The sequence below is a fragment of the Monodelphis domestica genome, chromosome 1 (assembly GCF_027887165.1).
Source record: "Monodelphis domestica isolate mMonDom1 chromosome 1, mMonDom1.pri, whole genome shotgun sequence".
In the NCBI taxonomy this organism is placed as follows: domain Eukaryota; kingdom Metazoa; phylum Chordata; class Mammalia; order Didelphimorphia; family Didelphidae; genus Monodelphis; species Monodelphis domestica.
This window is the reverse complement of record NC_077227.1, coordinates 309478031-309500835: the sequence shown is the minus strand read 5'-3', so window position 1 is coordinate 309500835 and position 22805 is coordinate 309478031. Positions and strand designations below refer to the sequence as shown.

General features: G+C 39.2%; 1 protein-coding gene across 11 annotated transcripts in view; it reads left to right on the top strand.

Annotated features, from left to right (window-relative positions):
• Positions 1-21844, top strand: part of TCF7 (transcription factor 7) — a 120371-nt gene extending 98527 nt beyond the window's left edge. For 2 of the 11 annotated variants that reach the window (XM_007473396.3, XM_007473397.3), the window contains 7 exons: positions 1027-1140; positions 2485-2647; positions 2779-2886; positions 4399-4447; positions 6831-6926; positions 11742-11814; positions 18673-21844. In XM_007473396.3, the coding sequence (XP_007473458.1) occupies positions 1027-1140; positions 2485-2647; positions 2779-2886; positions 4399-4447; positions 6831-6926; positions 11742-11814; positions 18673-18925 (856 nt within the window). In that variant the 3' untranslated portion in view covers positions 18926-21844. Of the gene's footprint in view, positions 1-1026; positions 1141-2484; positions 2648-2778; positions 2887-4398; positions 4448-6830; positions 6927-11741; positions 11815-18649 lie in introns of all 11 variants that reach the window. The other 9 variants (XM_007473398.3, XM_007473399.3, XM_016427690.2 and 6 more) reach the window with 8 other exon arrangements.
• Positions 21845-22805: the final 961 nt, after the last annotated feature.

Here is a 22805-nt window from a genome sequence, read left to right as displayed (position 1 = left end):
AACTAAGGAGCATTAACACCCCCACTCAACCCCCAGGGGAAACTGGTTTAGCTCAGGCACAGACCCCAAGGTCATATACTGGACTGTCTTGGAGCCTTTAGCCTATCCCAGGATGGACACAAACAGAAGTGAGTGAACCCCAGCATGAACTAGATCCTGTATACCATGGCTTTTACTTTTGTAAAACCAGCCCTACTCCACCTCCTATGTAAGGGCCTTGGAAAAGGCCCAAACTTCTGTCTCCATTGCATGTGCTAGCCTCCAATCATATGCACGCATCTGTGTGCGCATCAGCTCTTGTGTATACCTGCTTAGCTCCTGCTTCTGCTCCATTTTACTCTAGCGGAAGGGAGAACCCAAGTCTTGGCAGAGTTACTTACCCCTGAGGCAGCATCAGGAGTATTGCTGGCTTCCTTCCCAGACCTCCCACCTCAATGCTTTTGTCATCTAGGCCTAGTTCGGCAGGAAATGAGCCTTCTCTGCTCCCAACACACCAAAAACACCAATACTGATCAATACTGATACTTAGCCCCCAAATACCATGATGCAGTGTAACTTCTTAGAATGAAACAAGGAAGTGGAACTTAAGCCTTAATCACTAAAAGTGTTGTGTGATGGCAACCAAGTCATTTAACCTGAATCTGTAAAACATCTGCACTATCCACCTTCCAGGCCTGGGAGAAAATAGTATTTTGTTCACCTTAAATTAGAGCTGTGTGAGGGGCAGAGTGCTCCAAAAGTGAACTGCTGAATCTGTAGTCTGGGAGCATGGGTTCAAATGCTGATTCTGCCAATGACCATAGGTATGGTACTCAGCAAGTCATTTAACTTTATGAACACTGATTTTCTTCATAGGTGCATATGTGTGTGTACAGGGTGGTCATGAGTCTATACTCAGAGTTGTTTAGGAGTGTGTGTCTCACTTATATAGCCTCCTCTCCCTGCCATTTCCCCTTCTCCTTGTGCCTCCTGATTCAATAAACCCAGCAGTCAGTGATCTCTTTCTCTTCTCTGCTCCTTCCCCAGGTTCACCCATCCATCTCTGATGCTGAGCTCAGGTATGCACACCACTGGCATCCCCCACCCAGCCATTGTGCCCCACTCTGGAAAGCAGGAGCTGCAGCACTATGACCGGGGCCTGTGAGTGAGCTGGGAGCAAAGACTGGGGGAAGAGGTTGCAATCCTCAATTCAGAACTGGAAGAGACCTGAGTTCAAATCATTGCTCTCTCATCATTTCCTTGCTATGTAACTTGGCAAATTGCTTTTGTCTCTGAATTCACAATTTATACTTAACAAAGTGATTTTGAAGAAAGCATTTTGTAAACCTTAGAGACCTATAGAAATGTGTCATAATTAGTTTTGTCACTAACCCATAATCCCTTTCTCCCTTCTGAGCCCTTGTTTCTCCCTTTACAATGAGGATGACTAGAACAACCATGCTGTGAGAAATATAGATCCAAGATACTCCCAAGCACAAGTCCTCACATGGTGATCTATAGAGTACTCCTTGACTTTTTAGCTCAGTTTCCTGTAGGAATTTCCTATCCAGGGATCTATGTTAGCCTGCCTAGAATCTAATTAATATGTCTAGCTTCTCAGGGGGCAGCTGTGTAGCTCAGTGGATTGAAAGCCAGGTCTAGAGACACTCTTCTGCCTTAGAAGCAATACCAAGTATTGCTTCTAAGACAGAAGAAGTTAAGGATTTTTAAAAAATATATGCCTGGCCTTGGGGTTTCAGCATATGTAACCAAATCTGATGGGACAAGATGAGAGTCAGGCCAGTCAAGATTTTGGCCCAGAAAGAGATCAGGGATGAAGCAATAACCCACTTGCCTCCAGTTGAAACTTCAGTTTAATCTAAAGTGAATTCTTTCTAGCTCTAAGGATGGATATTACCCCTGACTTGTTCTGTGATTTTAGGCCAGATGCTTCCCCCCTTTCTGGGCTAGAGGAGCAAATATTACCACATGCATACCATCTCTTTATCTCAAATAAACCTGACCTAAGCAGAAATTTGTTTAATGCAAACAATAAATTGGGGGAGGGAGGGGTGATGATTCACTTTACAAAGGAACTCTTCACCTCCCAAAAGTATTCCTGTAAATAATAGCCACTGTCATCTTCATGAGTTGTCAAATAGGACCTGATTTACAAAAATCTTATTTAAATGAAAATTTTCAAAATCTACTCTGCAGTATGAGGTTCAACAATAATAATAGATTTGCCTTAGATTTAGAACCCATCTTGGATATTCTTCTATTTGGCTCATAATATTCCCTGAAAGGGGATAATAGTAATTCCCATTTCACAGTGAGGAAACTAAAACCCAAAGGTCTGTCAGCTCCTAATGGGTTAGTTCTTTATGGCAATTTGCTCAGGAGTAGGGATGGGAGGGGTGGTAATTTAAATGCCATGATGCTATTTATCCCCCTCATGCTATCTTTATTCAATTCTTTCTATCCACCCACCCTGGCCTCTGCCAGGAAACCTCCATCAGAAGCCAAGCAGGAGAAAGAAGCTAAGAAGCCAACCATTAAAAAGCCCTTGAATGCATTCATGCTGTACATGAAGGAAATGCGGGCCAAAGTCATCGCAGAATGCACACTCAAGGAGAGTGCAGCCATTAACCAGATCCTAGGGAGAAGGGTAAGAGCTAGACTAGCTAGAAAATATAAAAGGAGCCTTCTCCTAATGAGAAGGGCTAAGGAAGGTCAGACCTTCAGGGTGAGGTTGGCTGGGCCCAAGTAATCACTGTAAACACCCATGTTCCATTTCAGTGGCATGCACTATCTCGAGAAGAACAAGCCAAGTATTATGAACTGGCCCGAAAGGAACGGCAACTCCATATGCAGCTCTATCCTGGCTGGTCAGCCCGAGACAATTATGTGAGTGTTGGACTGAAGACCTTGTGGTAGATGTAGAATTCATCCGAGTTCTTCCTATTTGAAAAGGCTTGATTGGGCTTTCATCCCATCCTTTCATGCCTTCTCTCTCTGTGAAGGACAGGTGAGGAAAAGGGTACATGACTTCTCTCTTCTTAATATCCAGTGACAGATGATAGAAAAAACAGAGGGAGAGAATAGAGATAGCAGAAAGACAACTGTCCAAAACACAGAGAAAACAAATGCAGCCTAGAAGGGTAGGAGGAGAGATGATGGTCAGATGGGAGATGAGAGTGTATAATAATACTAAATTAATCTAGAAATATATTAGATACATATTTAGAAAGATATTAGAAAAAGACAGTAAGGGAAAGCCCTGCCCCACAGCCTTCTCTAAGAGGCTTAGATGAGTAACATGGAAGTATACAGCATAGTGACAAAAGTAGAGAATTTAGAGGAATTCATCTAATCCAATCCTTACTCAAAACAAGAATCCTGTCCTACAAATCATCATCAATAAGTGACCATTCAACCTCTACTTAAAAGAATTTCAGAAATAGAGGACTCACACCTACTACTATCAAATAGCTCTAGTGGAAGTTTTTTGCTTACTCTCCCTACAACTACTGTCCACTGCTCCTAATTCTACCTTCTGGAGACAACCAGAACAAATTCAATCCCTCTTCCATAAGATAGCCTTTCAAATCCTACCCTCTGGTCAGATTAAATATTCCTCCAGCTCATCCTCCCATTGTTTGGTATATCTGGGCTCCTGCCATTTTAGTTTTAACATTCCTAAAACAAGGCGCCTAGAGAAGTGGATATAATTTTCTACATCTGATTTAGACCAGTAAGATTATCACATGCCTTCAGATGAAGAATTGCATTAGCTATTTTGTCTGGCATTTACATTGTGGACTAATAAGATTAAGTGTACTGGAGCAAGAAAGAACTCTGGTTTGCATCAGAAGACCTGGGTTTGAATCCCAGTTCTTAAATGGTTTCCTTCTCTGTAAAATGAGGAGGTTGGTCTAGGTAATCTCAAAGCCTCCTTTCAAGAGCTAAATTCTAAGTCCCTATCACTCTGTGAGTTTTTTGGTACCTAAAAAAATCTTTGCTTTGTTTTATCTTTAAAACAACATATATTATGGTCTGCCGCCCTTGGAGTACAGTCAAGCCTAGAGAAAAAAAATAGGAGTAAGAAAAAGAGTAAATATGGCAGAAAAGAGAAAGATAATGACTTTTAAACTTTTGGCCCTTTGTAAATGTTGCATCAGGATACTCCATACCCCAAGAAATTTACTAAGGTGCTATGACAGAAAAAGCATTCATTAGCTGCTATTCTCTTTCCTACATCAGAAGTGCTGTGATAGACTAGATCTAGGTAAGATTTAGAGAGAAAGGGATATGACTAATGAATGGGAGGGTTTAATGTCCCTAGCCTGACTAGGATTAAGCCCCAATTCTTTACACCTTAGCATTCAAATTTTAAAATTCTGTCCTCTCTCCTGGCAGGGGAAGAAGAAAAGACGGTCAAGAGAAAAGCATCAAGAATCAAACACAGGTGAGGCATGCCCATAGACATCCAATGTGACTGGGGTGAGGGGTAGAAAATAAAGGAAGGTAAAAAGGGGTCTCCAGAAAAGGGAGAGAGCCTTAGATTCCTAGTGCTGTGTAAGATAGGCTGCAGTTAAGTTCCCAGTCCACTGGCCTAGAGGAATCAACAATTTACTTATCCATTCTTATTCTTTGGGGATCAATCATTCCATGTTTGCATAACTTTGCATAACTTACCAGATGGTAAAAACAATTTTTTTTTTTTAAAGTTTTGTGAGTCCATGTGTAATAGAACCACTGCTACTGATTTTGACCACAGTATTATACAGGCAAGACTGGCCTTAAGTTAAATGGTAGAGTAGTTGAAATGTATCTTCTCTCCACTCTAGAATTCCCCTTTTTTCCACACCGCACATGCGTGTGCACACACACACACACACTCTCTCTCTCTCTCTCTCTCTCTCTCTCTCTCTCTCTCTCTCTCTCTCTCTCTCTCACTCTCTCTCTCTCCCCCCCCCCCCCCAGATGCTTAGTGGTTATCAATCCTCCAACCTATCCAAACCTACTCCCTGGGAGCAATATCTCATTGAAAGAACCTTAATCAACTTATTCACAGAAATAAGCTAATGTCTTAACAACCACAGTCCTTAGAATGTCATGTGCTCCCTTCCCCTGGGTTGTCCGCCTTTTAATAGGAAGCAATGCCTTGACCTAAAGGGATGGAGAATTTCCGTCTAACAAGAGACTGGTAGAATTTAAGGCATCAGCCACAGACTAAAAAGTATTGTAGAGGCAGTAGAGGTCCTACCCTGACATATCTCACACCTTGTAGGCCAGCTGCCAGTTCATCAAATTTATTCATCTCTGTGGTAGAATTCTAAGATACTAGAGCAAAAAGGGATTTTAGTTTAGAGACCATCAAATCCTATGATTTCACTTTGCAGACAAGAAAAACTAAAGGCCTGTAGATGGGAAATACTTTGCCAAAGTTTTCACTGTTGAGTTAGTGGAATTGCTGAATGTGGGATCTATCCCCTGCACAAAAATGATTGTACTGAAATAAAGTTATATTGATAATCACTCTGAGCAACTAGTGCCTCACCAAGTCCCTCCTAGATTTTCATGATGGTTGGATTTGGTCATGTGAATGATGAATGATACCATTCAAAAAGGCTAACAGGTCTTCTTTCTAGATTTGATCATGTTACCACCTCTATAAAAAAAGGAACCCTTCCCCATATAGTGGCTGTCTCTTGGCCAGTATAAACAAGGAAGGGACACAATTTTAAAGATAATGTGTACATCCCACATTGTTATCTCCACTAGCTTAACCTATCCTACTACACAACCAAAGAATTTGATTTGTTATGGCAAGTTAATGAGACACTTCAGGTCTATAAAGGGTTAATACCATAGTAGTAAATATGAATTTATTGCTCAACTCTCTATCTCTAATAAAGTAAAACTAGTCTAAGAAAGGCTTCCTTAAGCTATAACATCCCAGTCATATGTGGAATAGGTAACCAGGATATCTAAAATGGAAGAAAATTAAGAGATACTTCCAGAGTACTTAACCTTTTTTGTCTCGGGAACTCCTTTGGTACTCTCGTGATATTGATTAGCCCCATTCTCAAAATAATGTGATTAAATACATAGGATTAGAAAGGAAACAAATTATATTGAAATAATTTTATATATATATATATATATATATATATATATATATATATATATATATATATATATATATATATATATATATATTTATTTGTTTGTTTATTTGTTTCTTTTAAGTTCATACACCCAGTTAAGAACAACTACTCTGAATATAGCTGCCACAGAATTCAATTCAAATTCAAGTATTTATTAATCACCTACTAAGCTCTAAATGCTGAGGGGGGAAAAAATGGAAGTCTCTACCCTCAAAGAGCTTACATTCTAATAGATTAACATAGGTTATTACATTTTCATACACTAAAAACATGATAGAAATGACCGAGTGTAGAATAAAGACTGCAAGGTAGGATCTAAAGGTAGCATCTGTAAAACCTTGCTGAAAATTCTATCTCTCCTTAAGATGATTACACAGAGGAAAGATGATGGCAGCTCTTGCTGCACAATGGAATTAGCAGAAATGATAATTGCCAAAGGCTTACTTAGGAGTCCCATCAAAGGGACAGAAAGGGCAAGGAAGCAGTTTGCCACAGGAGTTAGCTATAAGAGAACAATGAGAACAAGAAAGGAAATAGAATGGAAATCTGGCTTTCAAAAAGTATGGAAGGTATGGGGAATTTTGTAGTGATTCTCAGGAATGTATATTAGGTTTGTATTTCTGCTGATGAAGAGTAATAGCTACAAATACACTAAGTTCAGGTCGGTCTTCCTCCTAGGGGAGAAGGTGAAAGGGCTGGAGGAATGCCTCTCTACACTCCAGGTTACCAGGGAGAATGAAGTGTTCCTTGAAAGCCTGGAAGAAGGGCTGCAAGGTAAAAACAAAGAAAAATTATACAAAGAGGCAAAGGGGAATACTGACCCATCATGAGGTTGGAGGGTAGAAGGATGCAATACAAAAAAAGGAAGAGAAGAATGTATATTTTTAGCCTAATTAATAGGCATGTGACTTTTCCCAAAAAGGAGAGAAGTTTCTTATTCTCCAAGTAACCATGATATGGCACCAAAAAAGAGGTCACCGGGTCATCTTCTAGAGCAAGAAGAGCTATAGAAGCAAGCAGTTACAGGCAGAAGAGTCAAGTGGCAGAGTTAGATGTGGATAAGCATATGACAGAGAGCTTTACAATATATGTCAAACTTAAGAACTATCACTAATGATACCACCAAAGGCACTTAGAAAGCTTGCTAGGAATTAGGAAGTCCTGGGTAAGAAACCAAAAGAGCTTAGGGCTAGATTAGGTTTTGATCATTACTTCCAATGGAAGGTAGAAGCATCTAAAGAGAAAGGCTGCTTTGGGAAATCAGTACCTTGTTGAGATTATGCCTAAGAATAGAGTTTGGATTTCTGGACCATAACAATGTAGGAATATAATCAATCTTGTCCTAACAAGGGCTGGTAAAAATTTTATTTACAAAAAATCTTGTAAATCTAATCAGGAGGGATTTAAGTTAAACATGGAGTGAGATGGGGAAAACTAATATCTACCAAGTCTTTTTTCAAAGAATAGCGAAACAGGAAGACAATATCCAAGAAGAAGCAAGCAAAAAAATTAATCACCTTAGATGTCTATAAACAGATGTACAAAATATGGAAAATACAGTAAATCAGTAATCTTTGTTTAGGAGGAGGCAAATTTGGCTTCACTAACATCACTGAGATTTGAAAGTATAGTTCTAGAATAGATAAAAGTTACAGAAAAAAAAACACAGATCTTACATAGAGGTAAAACATAGTAAGTGATTGGGGTCTTAAACTATCTGGATTTTTACAACTAATTTATGGATTTACTTTAATAATAAAACTTCATCAAAAGGGAAAAAAATGAAAAAGGAAACTTTCCATTTTAGAACTCATTTTTGACCAACAAAGAAGAACTGGTTGCTGAATGTCAGAGCTCAATGGAAAACTAGTGATAAATATGAAATAGAAAAAAGGCTTAAAAGTATGGGGAAGAAGAAGATCAAAGAAGGGATACTAATACTTTTGTGAATAGACAGGATAATGATAAGAGAAGACAAAACTATTTCACCTCTTTATTTTGTTTCTGGTATTTCTGGCTAAGTAGAATGATCTTCAGACTGGGAGATATAGAACAAAAACAGTTAACAAGGAGCTGAAACCCAAGATAGGCGATGGTGAAAGAGCACACAGCTACTTTCAATGAGTTCACTATCATGAGACTTGGACAAATCATATCCCAGGTTACTGAAAGAATGGGTAGATGTGATCTCTAAGTCTAAATGTCAAAGGACTCGGGAGAAGGGATAAATTATGTCCTGATTTTCAAAAAGGGAAGAGAGTAAAGTCTACCAAGTATATATAGTTCAATGTGCTTAAAACCTTTCATTTCTGGCAATATTCCAGACTATATCATTTCAAAAGGGCAGTTTGTAAATACCTTCAATTTATTTTTACCAAACAGGCAATCAAAAGAATATCAAATGCCTGCTTTCCTATTAGCTATGAAATCTTTTATCTAAAAATAACATATTAAAAATAACATAATTTAACACCGCATTCCTGAGGAAGGTAAGAGAAGGTGCAAGTAGGCTTTCATAGTTCAGATTAATTACAACTTAATGAAAGTTGCAAAGATTACAGGAAAATATGTATTAAAAGCTCTCATCTAACAAGGTGTCTCCCATGTATATGTTAATTAAAGTCATTAAATTTCTTAAAAGATTAACAACAAAAATAACTTTGATAGCCTTCTTATTTTTAATATCAAAGGAGGCAAAAAAAAATAATAATTTGCCGCTGACACATAGATTCAGCTAGTGCAAAGTCCAGATCAAATTGATACAGCAAGGTTCCCTGGATTCTCTTATTTGCATATGATTGCCTCAGGCTCTGGAATACTGCAGAATCTCCTGAGATCAAAAATCACTTAAGAGTCCAACATAACTATTCATCCAAGAAAAAACCCAAGAAGATGAGGACTGTAATGTCCGAACTATGATAGGCATTTGGGTAGCCAACCAACAATATGTATATCTTTAACAGATAATGGAGATGTGAATGGGCCTAGAACTAAAAATGAAGAAGGCAGGCAGAATTGCTTTGGAGAAATTTCAAAGTGCTTTTAATGCCTCCAATCTTATCCCTAAAATAAAGGTGCATCTTTCTAGCATAAATATTCTTTTAGATATACCATGTGGTTACAAGAAATAGAATCATAGTTTTCCAAGAATTATAAATTATGGCATGAGTGGACTGCAACATATCACCAAAGAATGCAAACGATCATCTTCCCAAAAAATGACTCAAAAAGGTGAGCCAGTTATTTAGCAAGATCAAATGGAGAACCTACATGATCCACCGGTAACCAAAAATAACACAATCGTGCCTTAGAGTTTACAAAGTGCTTTTAAGAGTACATTATCTTGTTTTAGCATCACAATATAACCCTATCACACATATAATGAAAACAGGCTCAGAGAAGTTAGTGGATCACTAAATTAACTACCACTCCAATAAGTGTCAAAGATGGGATTTGAATCCATATATTCCCAACTCCCAAGTCCAGCTCGCTTGCTGGACTTTCACACATCAGAGGATTCAGAGGTCCAACAGGAGTCTTTCTGTGAAGATTTTTGGGGGGAAGTTATGGACAAGAGATATGTAGAAGGCCCAATGACAGCTATAATCTGAGCCACTGGAAGGATTACTCATTTGGACAAGATCATAGCAAAAATAACTTGTGGATATTTAGAAGGGGAAGTAATAATTTAAAAAAAAAAGGTTCAAGGGGTCAGGTAGGTAGGACAGTGGATAGAATGCGAGGCCTGGAGATAGGAGGTCCTGGATTCAAATCTAGCCTCAGATATTTCCTAGCTGTGTGACCTGAGCACAAGTCACTTACCCCCTCCTCTCCCTGCCTAACCCTTACTGCTCTTCTGCCTTGGAACCAATAGAAATATTGATTCTAAGACAAAGTAAGGTTCAAGCCAAACAACTTTTATTTCTTTTTTTGATATGTTGCTAGATCAGGGGAATGCCCAAGTATGTTTGGATTACAGCAAAGCACTTGGCAAAGTCCCGTGTGCCATCCTTAAAAATAAGATGAATACAACAAATTGGCTAGATGGATACAAAACTGTTTAATGACTGTACCCCAAAGAGTAATCATTAGTAGGCTGGTTGTCATCATTAACTTGAACAGAGATGTACAATGGAAAACCTCAGCATTTAGATCCTGGCCCCAGGAAATTATTTCCTCAAATGTGTAGGTGGCATGTTTAAAAAATCCACAGATGATACAAAAGTGGGAGAGTCCGCTTCCTTGTTATATGAGAGTCAGAATCCCAAAATACCTTGATAAGCTAAAAAGCAATGGGCTGAATTTAATTTAAGTTAACAGAACAGATATAAAGTGCTACATGAGTTTAAAAATTTGCTTCATTTAAAAAAAAACCCTAGGGGAGGCATGGCTAGACAACATTTCCCATGGGAAAGAGGGGTGGACTGCAAATTCAGTATGAATCAAAGGTGTGACCTCTTGTCACAAAGCTCAATCTTGTAATGCTATCTTAGGCTTTACTAAGAGAGGCCCCTAGACCCTCTTCCCTTCTCAGATCACTTTCAGGAGTACTGTGTGTTCAATTCCAGGCACCTAATTTTAGAAAGAGCATAGACAAGCTAGTAAATATTATGAAAAGCATGGTGAAAGAAAAGGCTGAAAGTAATGTTATTCCCAAGATCTGTTTTTCCTATGTGGAACTGGTAATGTCCAACCTGGAGAAGAGAAGAATTAAGGGATTCATGAAAGTAGTCTCCAAGTATCTTAAGGACTATCCCTGTGGAACAAGTATTGTTCTAATTTGTCTTTTTGCCCCTAGGGTGCAGAACTAGAAAATAATGAGGGGAGGAGGAAAGGGAGGGAAATAGTGTGACTGCTCAGAAACAAATTTCCAACTTTCAAACAATTAATGTGTGCCAAAAGTGAAAAGAACTGCTGTTTCACAAGGTTATCCTCTCCTCATGGGAGGGGGCTTCAAATAAAAGTTAAACAGTCATTTGTTAGGAATATTGTAGAAAGGATTCTTTTTCACCTAAAAAGCCTCTGAGGTCAAAGAAGAAAACTAAGGAAAGAGATTTGCCCAAAGTTACATAGGAAGTAGCAAAATCAAGTTTGAATACAGGTCATCTGTCTCCAAATTCAATATTATATTAAAGGAGCAGGGAGTGAAGGAAATATGCTCTTCTTGGTCCAACTGAAAAAGCAAGACTAGCTCTGACCACTACCCAGATGGTGTGATACCTGTTGATTTATACTCTTTTTGGCACCAGGGAAATGGAATCAGAGGTTATGTCCCAAGGGGAGGATTAGAATTAGAAATTAGACTCCAGTTTGAGGCCTCCCCACCCTTTTTTTTCTGCTGTCCTGCTTGAGGCTCTGCTTTTGCCTGCAGACTAACCTCATTTTTTTCAACTCAGGTTTCCTGCTGGAGTGATACTGCTTTTGCAAAACGGATATGTGTGGTCTAGGTTTTTATATTTTGATGAGTAGCTAAAATGGATGTTGCCTCTTCTCTCCTACTCCTTCCCACCTTTCTCCTCCTGCCCCATATATCCCCAATGCCTCTGCCTGCTCTCCAACTTGCCTCACCTCGCATGCTTGTATGGGCAGACCCTGGCTCTCCTAAGAAATGTCGAGCTCGCTTTGGCCTCAACCAGCAGACGGACTGGTGCGGTCCATGCAGGTGGGTATCTTCTCCCTTCCCCTTTCCCTGTCTGTGTCCCCTGAACCTGCTTTCCAGGAAGGGGTTGGGGGATGCATACCAGAAGCTATACTGCATGAGCCCTGCCCCCCTAGGGCATCCCTAGAAGTCAGTCATATACCTATCTTATCCCCTCCTGTTTAAGATTTCTTCTTCCTCTCCGCCTTCCTGCTCCACTGCCCCCTGCTCCCACACTACTCACCAATGCCTACCCAAATTTAAAGAAAGCCATAGGCATCCTCGTTTTCCAAAATAGGATTCCTAATAAACAGAAGGTAAAATTCAAGTCTTCAAGTATCAGTTAAGCACTTGTTGAACAAACAATAAAAACTTATGTGAGGGTTCTCTGAAGTCAGTATAGTTTTGAGTTTTACTAGCTTAAGACTACACTAAGACTTTTGGAATACTCTTTTACTAAAGAGTGGAAACAAACAAGTATTAAGTAGGTTTAGTGTAGCAAAAAGAGATCCCTGTGGGCTAGAGAAGTTGGGGAAGGTTTCCTGAAAGAAATGAGGCTTGAGATGGGCCTTGAAAAGTGGGTAGAATCTAAAGTGAGTTGGAATGCAGATAGATAGAAGGCATTTCATACAGGGAGAACTGTGTGAAACAAGAATGAGGGTAAAAAGCCAGGGAGGAAACTAGCCAGGCTGATGTAAAGAATGTTTGGGGTAAGGTAAGAAAGGCAGAGGAAGGTTGCCAGAGTAATTCAGACTTTCTATAAAAGGCATTAAAAGGAGCTACTATTAAATGGCAGCACATTACCAAAGCAGTTACCCAGGTCAAAAATTAATTGGAGAAAAGGTAAAACTTGAGACAAGGAAATCGTGTCAATGCAATATTCCAAGTGAGAGGCAATGTTCTTAGGTGAGAAAAATTGTGGAATCAGCTAGGCAACTGACTAGTTGAGGGTAGGGGTAGAGATGAGAGCAAGGAAGCCTAGATGGCTGGGAGGATATGCCAACAACAGATATAAATAAGTTGGGTATATGACTTAAGGAGAAAAAAAATGCCATTTTGCTTTAGAAGAGATGCAGACTCCAATTCAAAGCTAGAGATTGGGAGAGAAACCATTTTCTCTAGAAAATTTTAGACTCTCCATTTGAGACTAGCCATTAGAGATTCCTAAGATCTTAGCCCCTCAGAAAAATTCAAGGCACCCCTAGAATTATTATGAAATTGATAGGGGTCCCTGGGTGATGGGGAGAGGATAAGATAATGTCCTTTGAATTAGACAGATCACACTGTTGGTTCACTGACCCCAAGCACTAACTCCTTCCTCCTTCATCTGTTTATATCAGCTTAAGCCCTAACCTCTGCCAAGGTTTCTCTCTGCCTGAAAACTTGCTTCTCTGATCTTTTTCTCCTCACTAATAACCTTAGTTCAGGCAAAAAAGAAAATGGCACCTCTAAGAGATGAGCTCAAAACTAAGTATCTCCTGTTCTGCAGGGATTCACTTCAACCCCAAGCTGAAGCCCCTTTTCTGGGCCATCCAGAGAGCCAGATAAAGAAATATCTTCCAAGGGGCTAAGAATCTAAAACATACACTAACCAGGAACAATCAGGATTGGCAAATAATCAGAAGATTACTTATTTATTTGTTTGTTTATGTTATCAGGTGGATTATTAAGAGAGAAGATGAAAAAGTCATGATGGTCAGGGCTAAGGAGAAGTTACACTGCAGTGATTGCTTTAATGTCCCTACTTAGAAATGAGGTCTTTTAGCCTTGAAACAGATGCTGAGTAAATTAATTTGAGGATCATAAATGCAGAGCTGGAATGAAATATAGAGGCCATCTAGTCTTAATTCTCTAGTTTTATGGATCAAGAACCAGAGAAATTAAGTCATTTGTTTCTAGGGTCATTTGAATAAGTAGAGGAGCAGGGATTCAATAAACAGAAACTGAGTGTAAATGTAGCCCTCGTTCCACTGTACTACATACAGTGTTAGTGAGTGAGTCAACATCTGGCTGTGGTCATTCACATTCTCTAAGTTTCCCTGACATGCTGATTAAATTGGGAAAATGTAACACCCAAAAGAAGTAGGCATGGCAGAACCAGGATCCACAACTTACAAGTGAACAACAACAAAAAAAACCCAAAAACCAGAACCAGGGCCTCAGCAGGATTAGAACCAGCAAGCATAGAATACTCACTCACAGCAGGCACTCTTCCTTGAAGTTCTATATTGGGCACTAAAGGAGACAATAGCCAAAACTCTTGGCCTCGTTAATATAAGGTACTGACCAATAAATCTCTGGCCTATGGGTGGGCTATTTCATACCTAGTTTAGACTTAAGAGGAAAAGGCTTGACTGCTAAAGAAAGTGTGTAAATCTGAACTAGTGGATTCAGAAGAAACATCATTAGATTTGTAGTCAGAGGACCTGGATTCAAATATTAATTCCATTATTTAATACCTGTATAATCCTGTGAGTCAGTTATTAAATAGCTCAGTAGTTGAATCGGAAGACTAATCTTCCTGAATTCAAATCTTACCTCAGATTCTTACTGGCTATGGAACCCTGGGCAAGTCACTTAACCCTGTGTCCTTCTATTTCCTCATCTGTAAAATGAGCTGGAGAAGAAAATGGTCTCCAGTATCTCTGCCAAGAAAATCTCAAATGGGGTCACAAAGAATAAGTCACAACTGAAAATGATTGAACAACAATATAAATAATCTTGAGCAAATTACTGTCCTCCCTCTAGTATTCAGTTTCTTCCTCAGCAAACTGAGGGAATTAAGAGTAAGATGCTCTCTGAGGTCACTTTCCAGCTATAAAATCCTACCAATCAAGGCTCTGGAAAATCAATTGAGTTTTTACCAAATACCTAACATTGTGCCCAATTCAGCAGTTTAACCCCTTTCATGTCACAGAGAAGGAAAAGTAGATCTTAGGGAAAGGAAATAAATTATAATATTATCACAGAATGAGTCAGTGACAAAGCTTGGACTCTTGCCTCAATTAAAACTTCATAAACATTTCCACACAGTGGAGAGAAAGAATGCCGAGAAATACATTCCTAATCTACCTGGTCTGCCAGTGAGTTAGCTGCCTCATGTATGATCAAGGAAGGTACATTCTTTAATCCTTGGCCCACTGATTAATCCAACAAGCTTTTAATAAGTTCCCACATGCCTACCTAGCCTTGAATTGAGCTGTGGGGGAGAGCTGATTACCACTAAGATTCTGACTGCTTAATTTAAAAAACAAGATTCACATCTATATCTATAAAATGACTAGCAAATATAAGGGAGTAAATTGTTAGATAGATTGGCATAGAATCATAAAAGCTAGATAGGGGTCTACTAGAACTCAAAATTTTCAGTGTGAACATTTACACCTCAAAAATTAGCAGAGATAAAAATGTTAATACATATTAAACTTAAATGTTTATCTTGTATATATGGAGAACCAGTTGTTAAACATTGACTTTGACCTTTAGTGCAAGAGAAATTCAGAGTAAGAGAAATAACTGTGGGGAAAAATGTGCACAGGAAAAACTTTTTATAAGCAGACAAAGTGTATGTTCTCAATATTTTTAAATACAAAACTCCCTAAAACAAAAATGATCTTCAAGTTGGACAAGTTTAAGGGCCCACTAACTTTGGGTGACTTCTAATAGACCATTCCTCTCAACAGCAACAAAAAAACTGAGACAATGCCTGGTAAGTAATGGCAACATGATAATAAAGAGCAAAACACATTCCTCTCTTTTTCCTCTCCATACTTTTCCTTCTCTCTCACCCACCTTTATTTTCCCCAAGACAAGCTCTGCAGTCAAGAGAAGTCTGTCCAGCTAGAGATTCCCAAAGTCTTTCAAGGTGTTTGTTGTTTAAAAAACATTTGAATCAAATCCAAGCTATAGGATAGTGGGGAGACAAATTCTAGTAAGAACCAAGGGAAGTTGTTTTCTCTAAAGGAGTTGCCTTTGGTCAAAGAAGGAAGTTTTCCCTTGAGTCTCCTTCTGCTCTTCAGTACTAATCCTTTTAATTGAGCAGGGTACAGAGAAATTCAGTGACAGCACTCACATTCCTTTAGGGCAGTGATGGCAAACCTTTTGAAACTTTTTAGGAACCCTGTGCCATGCCCCCCCCCCCATTGTGTGCCATACCCCACCCACCCCTGCATTCAGGGACAGGGCCAAGATGCAAGCTGGCCAAGCCAGGGGCCTGGACATGCCCACAGAGAGGTCTCTGTGTGCCATCTTTGGCATGCATGCCATAGGTTTACCATCATAGCTTTAGGGCTTTGCATTTTAGGCATAGGGCTCTTCTACCCACAGATCACCAAGCATATTACATTGATTATACTTTTACCTTTTACTTTCTGTCCTGCCATCCAAATTTGTAGTTCAAATCCACCAGCTCTCAAGATTCCCTGGAAATCTCTCAATTCCCTTGGGTTCTCCAGGCTGAATTAGTGTTCTCCTTATAATATTTATTGTCATTTTGCTATACCTTGTGCCTTTAGTGAAACTAACACTATCCATAGGTCCTCTAAAAAGCTAAGGCCTTGCAGCATAGGTTCTTGGAACCTCATATACTAAGTTGAGAAGACAGCCTTTGATCAGCACTCTAGCTAAGCTAAGCAGAGAAGAAAAAGAAAATCAACAATTTACTAGTATCTACTTTAAATGGCATTTTCCTGAAATAGGCACAGGGAAGACAAGAAAAAACAAGACACAGTCCTTTCCCTCAGTGGCACCTACCCCTGGGGGGAAAATGCAACAATTCAAATAAGCAGTTTACAAAACACCTATTATATGTGAGAAACTGTGCTAAAAAAGCAGGTATTACAAAGATAAATAGCACAGTCCTCGATCTTAGGGAGCTTCCATATTCCACTAGAGAATTTCCACAACATAAAATGGTAGGGAAAAATGAGGGCAAATTAAGAAATCTAGAAAATATATTCAAAGAGCTATCTGAAAAAATTGTTCACCTATTTTTTAGTCATGAACAATTTTTTGTGACCTTATTTGGGGTTTTCTTGGCAGATACTGAAGTGGTTTGTCATTTTCTTCTTGGGGTATCTAAAAAAGGGTGCTTTTAGTTGGAGGCAAGGAGAGGAGGAAGATCATTGAAGGCAACGTGGGAATCTGAAAACCAAAGTGTGTGTGTGGGGGGGGGGGGAGAAATACATTCCAAGAACGAATAGCTTGGGGGGAAAAATACATGAACACAGGAAGCTGAGGTTGTCAATCAGTAGCCCAACTTTAAGGAGAAGAGTTTGTGAAGAATAGTAGTATGAAATGAAGTTGGGAAGATAGGCTGTAGCTGCAGGATTATGATGGGTATTTTAAAAGCTGGGCTAAGACTATCAGGGAATTGTAGTATTATAAATGTTATAGATACTATTATAGATAGGAACAAGTTGTTTTACTTCTTATTGCTCTAGGAATCACTTGTAAGCCCCTAAAAGTTTTCTGTAGGGGGAAGCTGCTGCCTCTCTTAGGAATCTCCTATACCAGTAAAATAATAAAACTGGGGATTTCTGCCCAGGGAAAGGGTTGGGCCAGCATTAAGAGGATTTGAGCAACTATGGTGAAGAATGGCTAAATGGAAAGTGACTGACAAATAGGAAATTGATGATGGCCTCTACAGGATTGAAAAGTTAGGAATGGATATTAGAGATGAAGTGCAAGCATAACAGCATACAAGTATTAGAGGCATAATCAAAATGCTACAGCAGTTCTTAAAAAAGAATTAGCTTCTAACTAGGAAGTACTAGTTAACCAACATGGAACAGATAGCATTACCTTTTGAAGGATGGGTAGGATTTCAATTGATAGAGATGGGAAGGGCATTTCAGGTATAGAGAATATGAACAACTCTGAAAAGGCTATTTTAACTGTTTTAGGCAAAGACACCAGACGTATAAGGACACAGCAAATAATCCGATCTGTATGAAGCAGTATAGAGAAGAAGGTTAGAGGCTTAGACTGATAGACTAGAACAGTGCCAAATTGTGTAGGGCCTTGAATGACAATTTAAGAAAGTACAGACGGTTTGAAGTCACTGAATAGTTTTAAGAATATGGTCCGACAAATAATGATGTGAAGGAAATTGGTTGGGGAAAGAATAGGGAGATAGGCTATTATGATCATCCCAGGGAAAAAGATAAAAGCCTGAAGGAGATAGTGGTAACAGCAACATAAATGGGAAAGGCTGGATGCAGATGCCAGAGGGGGAAAAAAATCAAGACTACTATAAAGAAAAGAAGTCACAGAAATCCCTACCTTTACCTTTGTAGCAGAGTAACTAGAAAAAGTTTACTAAATGGAATAAAATACTAAAAGGAATAAAAAGTGAGAAGGCAGAATGGTTTTAGGGGAGAAAATAAATTGGCTTTGAGGTATTGAGAAAATTATCAGCTGCAATGCCAGCACGTTTATGGTTAAGATTTGAATATTTCCCTATTCCCTATTAACATTCTCCCTAAAATTATTCTCTTGAAGCCACTCTTTCCTGAATAACCTGAATCAGGCAGACAAAGACTAACTTTTAGAGTTATGGCTTCCTAAAGAACAGCATACCCTGGAATTTTTTTTTAACACTGCAGAAAAAACTGGGTTATGGGGGGGAATTCTAAAATCTGCAAAGCAGTTAGGCTGCCACCTAATGGAAAGAGTAGCACATAACTTGCTACCAAGAAGCAACAGCTTCTAAGATGGCTTCATAGCAGGTAGTCTCTAGGAGGGATGAAAGGGAATAGGGGATCTATCTAGTCCCTACAGTTAGTTTTGCCCTTTTGTAGTGACAACACACTTATAAAATCTGAGGTGGATGACTGTCAGTTCAATCCTTTGCTTACAGATAACTCTCTTCGCTATTCTTAGGAGGAAAAAGAAATGCATTCGGTACTTACAAGGAGAAGGAGAAGGACGCTGCACCAGCCCAATTTCTTCAGATGGCAGTGCTATAGATTCCCCTCCATCCCCTCTGGATGCCCTCCAATATGTTCGCCCTGCTTTTACCCCAGACCAACTCACCAGTCCCACTGATTACGCACACAGACCACCAAACTGTCCCTTTTCCCTCTCTCTCCATCTCAAGCCTACTCCTCCTGGGGTTGGACTCCCAGCAAGGTGATTCTCAGCCCCCAGCTCTCCAGCAGTCCTTCCATGAATCTTCAGCAGCATACAAGCATCACAGCAACAGGACACAAAGACCAAAGGCATAAGATGCTTTGCTTCATCCACAGGTGGTCAAGAGCCAGACAATCAAACAGAAACTGGCCTGAAGCCACCTTCCCATCCCCCCACTTTCTCATAGTGCTGGCCTTTATATTGTGTGTACACTGCCCAACTTGTGGGGCCCCGGCAGTCAAGCTGTTTAGGAGAGTGGTCAGACCAATTTCAAAATGTTCTCATAAGCCAGCCCCCCCCTTTTATGTCCAGATTGGATTTTAAAAGCATGGTATAGCAGAAGGCATGCTGGACTTGGATTCAGAACACTTACATGCACTAGCCTCAGTTCCTACTACTACCTAATGAGTTACTGTGGTCTCAGGCAAACTAGTGTCTGAATTTCAGTTGTCTCATCTATAAAATGGGAATAATATCTGTTCTTCAAATATGATAACAGATATGAAAAAGTACTACACAAAGTGCTATAAAATATAAAGTAGTACTAATTAGCCAAATGCCCACAACTTCCTAGTTTTTTCTTGTTTCTGATTCTTTCGCTTTAAGACACTGCTGAGCCTTGTTCCCACTAGGCATGCCTCCCCTCCTATAGTACGTTCTGGAAAGAGGAAAAGAGAAATGAGGCACCTCAAAAATTACACATCAAAGATCTAAGAGTCTTCAGCACAGCAACGATGAAGAACAAAAAAGCTTCTTGTTCAATGGACAGGAAAACATTGTTTACAGATAACCAAACTGTTTTAGTCTGGCCAAGGGTCCTGTGTAAACGCAGAGGAAACATTTATTGCTTTAATTGCCATAAATTTCATACTGAGGGAAAGCCCACAAGTTATTCTCCAAGAGGGCAGGGACAAGTTCAGGTCATTTCATTCAAGGGCAGTTTGCCTTAACTGCTCAAGGTGCTTCCTAGAAACCTCCAAATTTCCTCAGAAACATGCCCTGAAGACACAATGAAGAACACAGAGATCCTAATGCTGCCTGACAGCCAAGATGCAGAAAGCCAGGCCGGAGGCTGCTCATCAGCAGCAGTCCTCAGACAAATTATTTTCTTAAAAGAATTTCTTCCACATTTTCAGGTCTAGCTGTTGAAAACCATTTGTTAAAGACTTGTTATAGTCAAGTCTTGATTAAGGGGAAGTTTAGGTGAAGTATGGACACTTAAAACCCACAGATAAACCTCAAACCTCACTTAAACCTTTAGTATCAACTTCCAGTTCTGATCCAAACTTATACTAGAATCCTCTCAGCTAACAGACAACTTGAGGCTTTCCCTCATTTGTGCATTCTGAATGTTTCCTAAGAGCTAAGGCCCCACTCAATGATACCCCCCAGGAAATCAAATATTACTTGTGTGATATGATTTCTTCAGATCCACTGGTTTTGACTGTTGATAAAAAAATACTAAGATCATCCATGCCCTCATGCAACAGGCCTACCAGTGGCTATTATCAATTTCTGAGCCTATCCAACCCTAACCCTAAGCCTTGAGTGTTTCAGAAAGAATCATCCATTATGAGGATAGTCTTATTTTTTCCCTACTCTATCCAACTTATATACTGAAGACAATGTATTATTTTTGCTATGGCATTGCAAGAAATTTAAAGAGAAAAATGATCTTTATAGTGTACAAAGTATTTTTGTATTTTCTTAAGGCATCAACAAGGAATGCAATTTTTTTTACATGAGAATAAAGATACTTTTTACTAGGTTTCTATATCAAACTTTGAACCTTAGGAAGCTGTTTACATTGCGAGCACTACACTTCGCTTGCTTATTTCTCTTTGCAGCTACTACACAGCTACCTTATCACTTGGGACCTCCATTAGTCTTTTTTTTTTCCTTATCTATGTATAAAAGTTCCTAGAGCTTTGCACTGAAAAATCTGTCCAAGGACATGACCATTTTTCTAGGTCAAAACACCAACTTACTAACCCCTCTCTCTTCTACCCAGCCAGCTCAGTGGAGGGGGGGGGGGGGGGCACAACCATGTAGACAAGGGAGTTCCCTACCCCCTATGGGGGCCAGGATCTATACAGATCATTTCAGTGTTTTCTTTCTCCTGGAAGAAACTTACCTACCATGCTAACTTAGACTCTCATTCCAGGGCCCCAAACTTCTTTGCCCTCTCCCCATAATCTGTTCCCTTCTTCCTCCTAAGTGAGGAAACAACTTTTCCAACCAAACCTACAGATTCTAAGGCACTGGAGAAAGACACCATGTGCAGACATTTCCTAGTTCGTGTGCAAAGAGCAAAGCTGAGAGAACAAGGTCCACACACTGGATTCTTTGCAAGGAGAATTGGGGAAGACTAGTCAGAAAGCCTGCATTTGCAGATCTAATAGGCAATAGAGAGCTATTTCCAAGCCATTTTGATACAAACCCTCTCTAGCTTTATCTGAGCTAATAATACATTACTTGGTGTTAATGTAGTATTCCCCCCCCTTTGGGGGGAAAAAATCATTTGATGGAAAATGAGATAGTCATTTATAATATAGTACAATAATTTCCAAAGCAAAAAAATCTAAACTGTTGTTTTATTAGCCTCCCCAGATCTTTTTTCCCAAAAAACTACCCAAAGTGTTATTTTATTGTAAGTAATTTTCATATTTCACGTTTGAGTAATAGTTTCAATTACTTTAAAATAGAAATTTTACTTCCTAAAGCAGGCGATGAAAGCAACAATCACCAAAAACATCATTACACCAAGTAAAATCACTGTATGTAGCAGGGATAAGTATTTAACATTTGGAGCAATTGGTCCAACATATCCACCATGTGTTGTAATTTTTTTTTAACTTCATTAACTTTGTAACTTTTTTTTTTGCTTTTATGTTTAGTTTTAAATAAAGCAATATATAAGAAAGCTGTCCATTGGGAATGGGCCACTGGAGGTTATAATACCAGTTTTGGGGGGAATAGGAGGATTGGGAGTACAGGTGCCCATAGATGTTCAGTAAATAGAATTAATTAAAAGCAATTCTAATTACTCTTAATTTGGCAGTCAAAATTGGAGCTCAAACTGAAAGATATTAAAGACTATCTAAATCTAACTTAAACCTACAAAGAGGTAATATTTAATTTGATTGATGAGATCACCAAAGTGAAGAATATAAAGGAAAGGTCTGGGAAAGAAAAGTTGTGAAGATAAGTATTTGGAAACATACAGATAGGAAATTGGAAGACAAACTAGCAAAGGAGAAAGAAGGAATAATAGAGGTTAAAACTACCTTGTCATTTAGAAATCAAAGAAGGCAGCTGGGTAGCTCAGTGGATTGAGAGCCAGGCCTAGAGACCTAGATCCTGGGTTCAAATTTAGCCTCAGACACTTCCCAGCTGTGTGACCCTGGGCAAGTCATTTAACCCCTATTGCCTAGCCCTTACCACTCTCTTCTACATTGGAACCAATACACAGTATGGGTTGGGTTTTTTTTTTTATTATTTTTTAAGAAGAAATCAAAGAACAACTATGTATGGGAAAAGATGATAGTCTGAAAGATAGAAATTTTTAAAAATCCAATGGATTTGATGTGATTAAGGAGTACAATAACCTATCACAAGAGTTATATTCCAGATACCCCCATGACAGGTGAAAATCTGCAAAGTTATGGGAAAGCAGACATTGATGCTACAATTAGCCAATAGTGTGCCATGTACAATCTCATATAGGCAAACTCGCACAAGTGTACAGTATTCATCTGCAAAATCCTGTGATATAGCAAAAACTCCATGATACAGAATTAGATTATTTTTTAAACCCACAATACAGTGAAGCTGTGCTAAGTGAACCACAATATATAGCAAGGGACAACTATAACTTTAGAGCA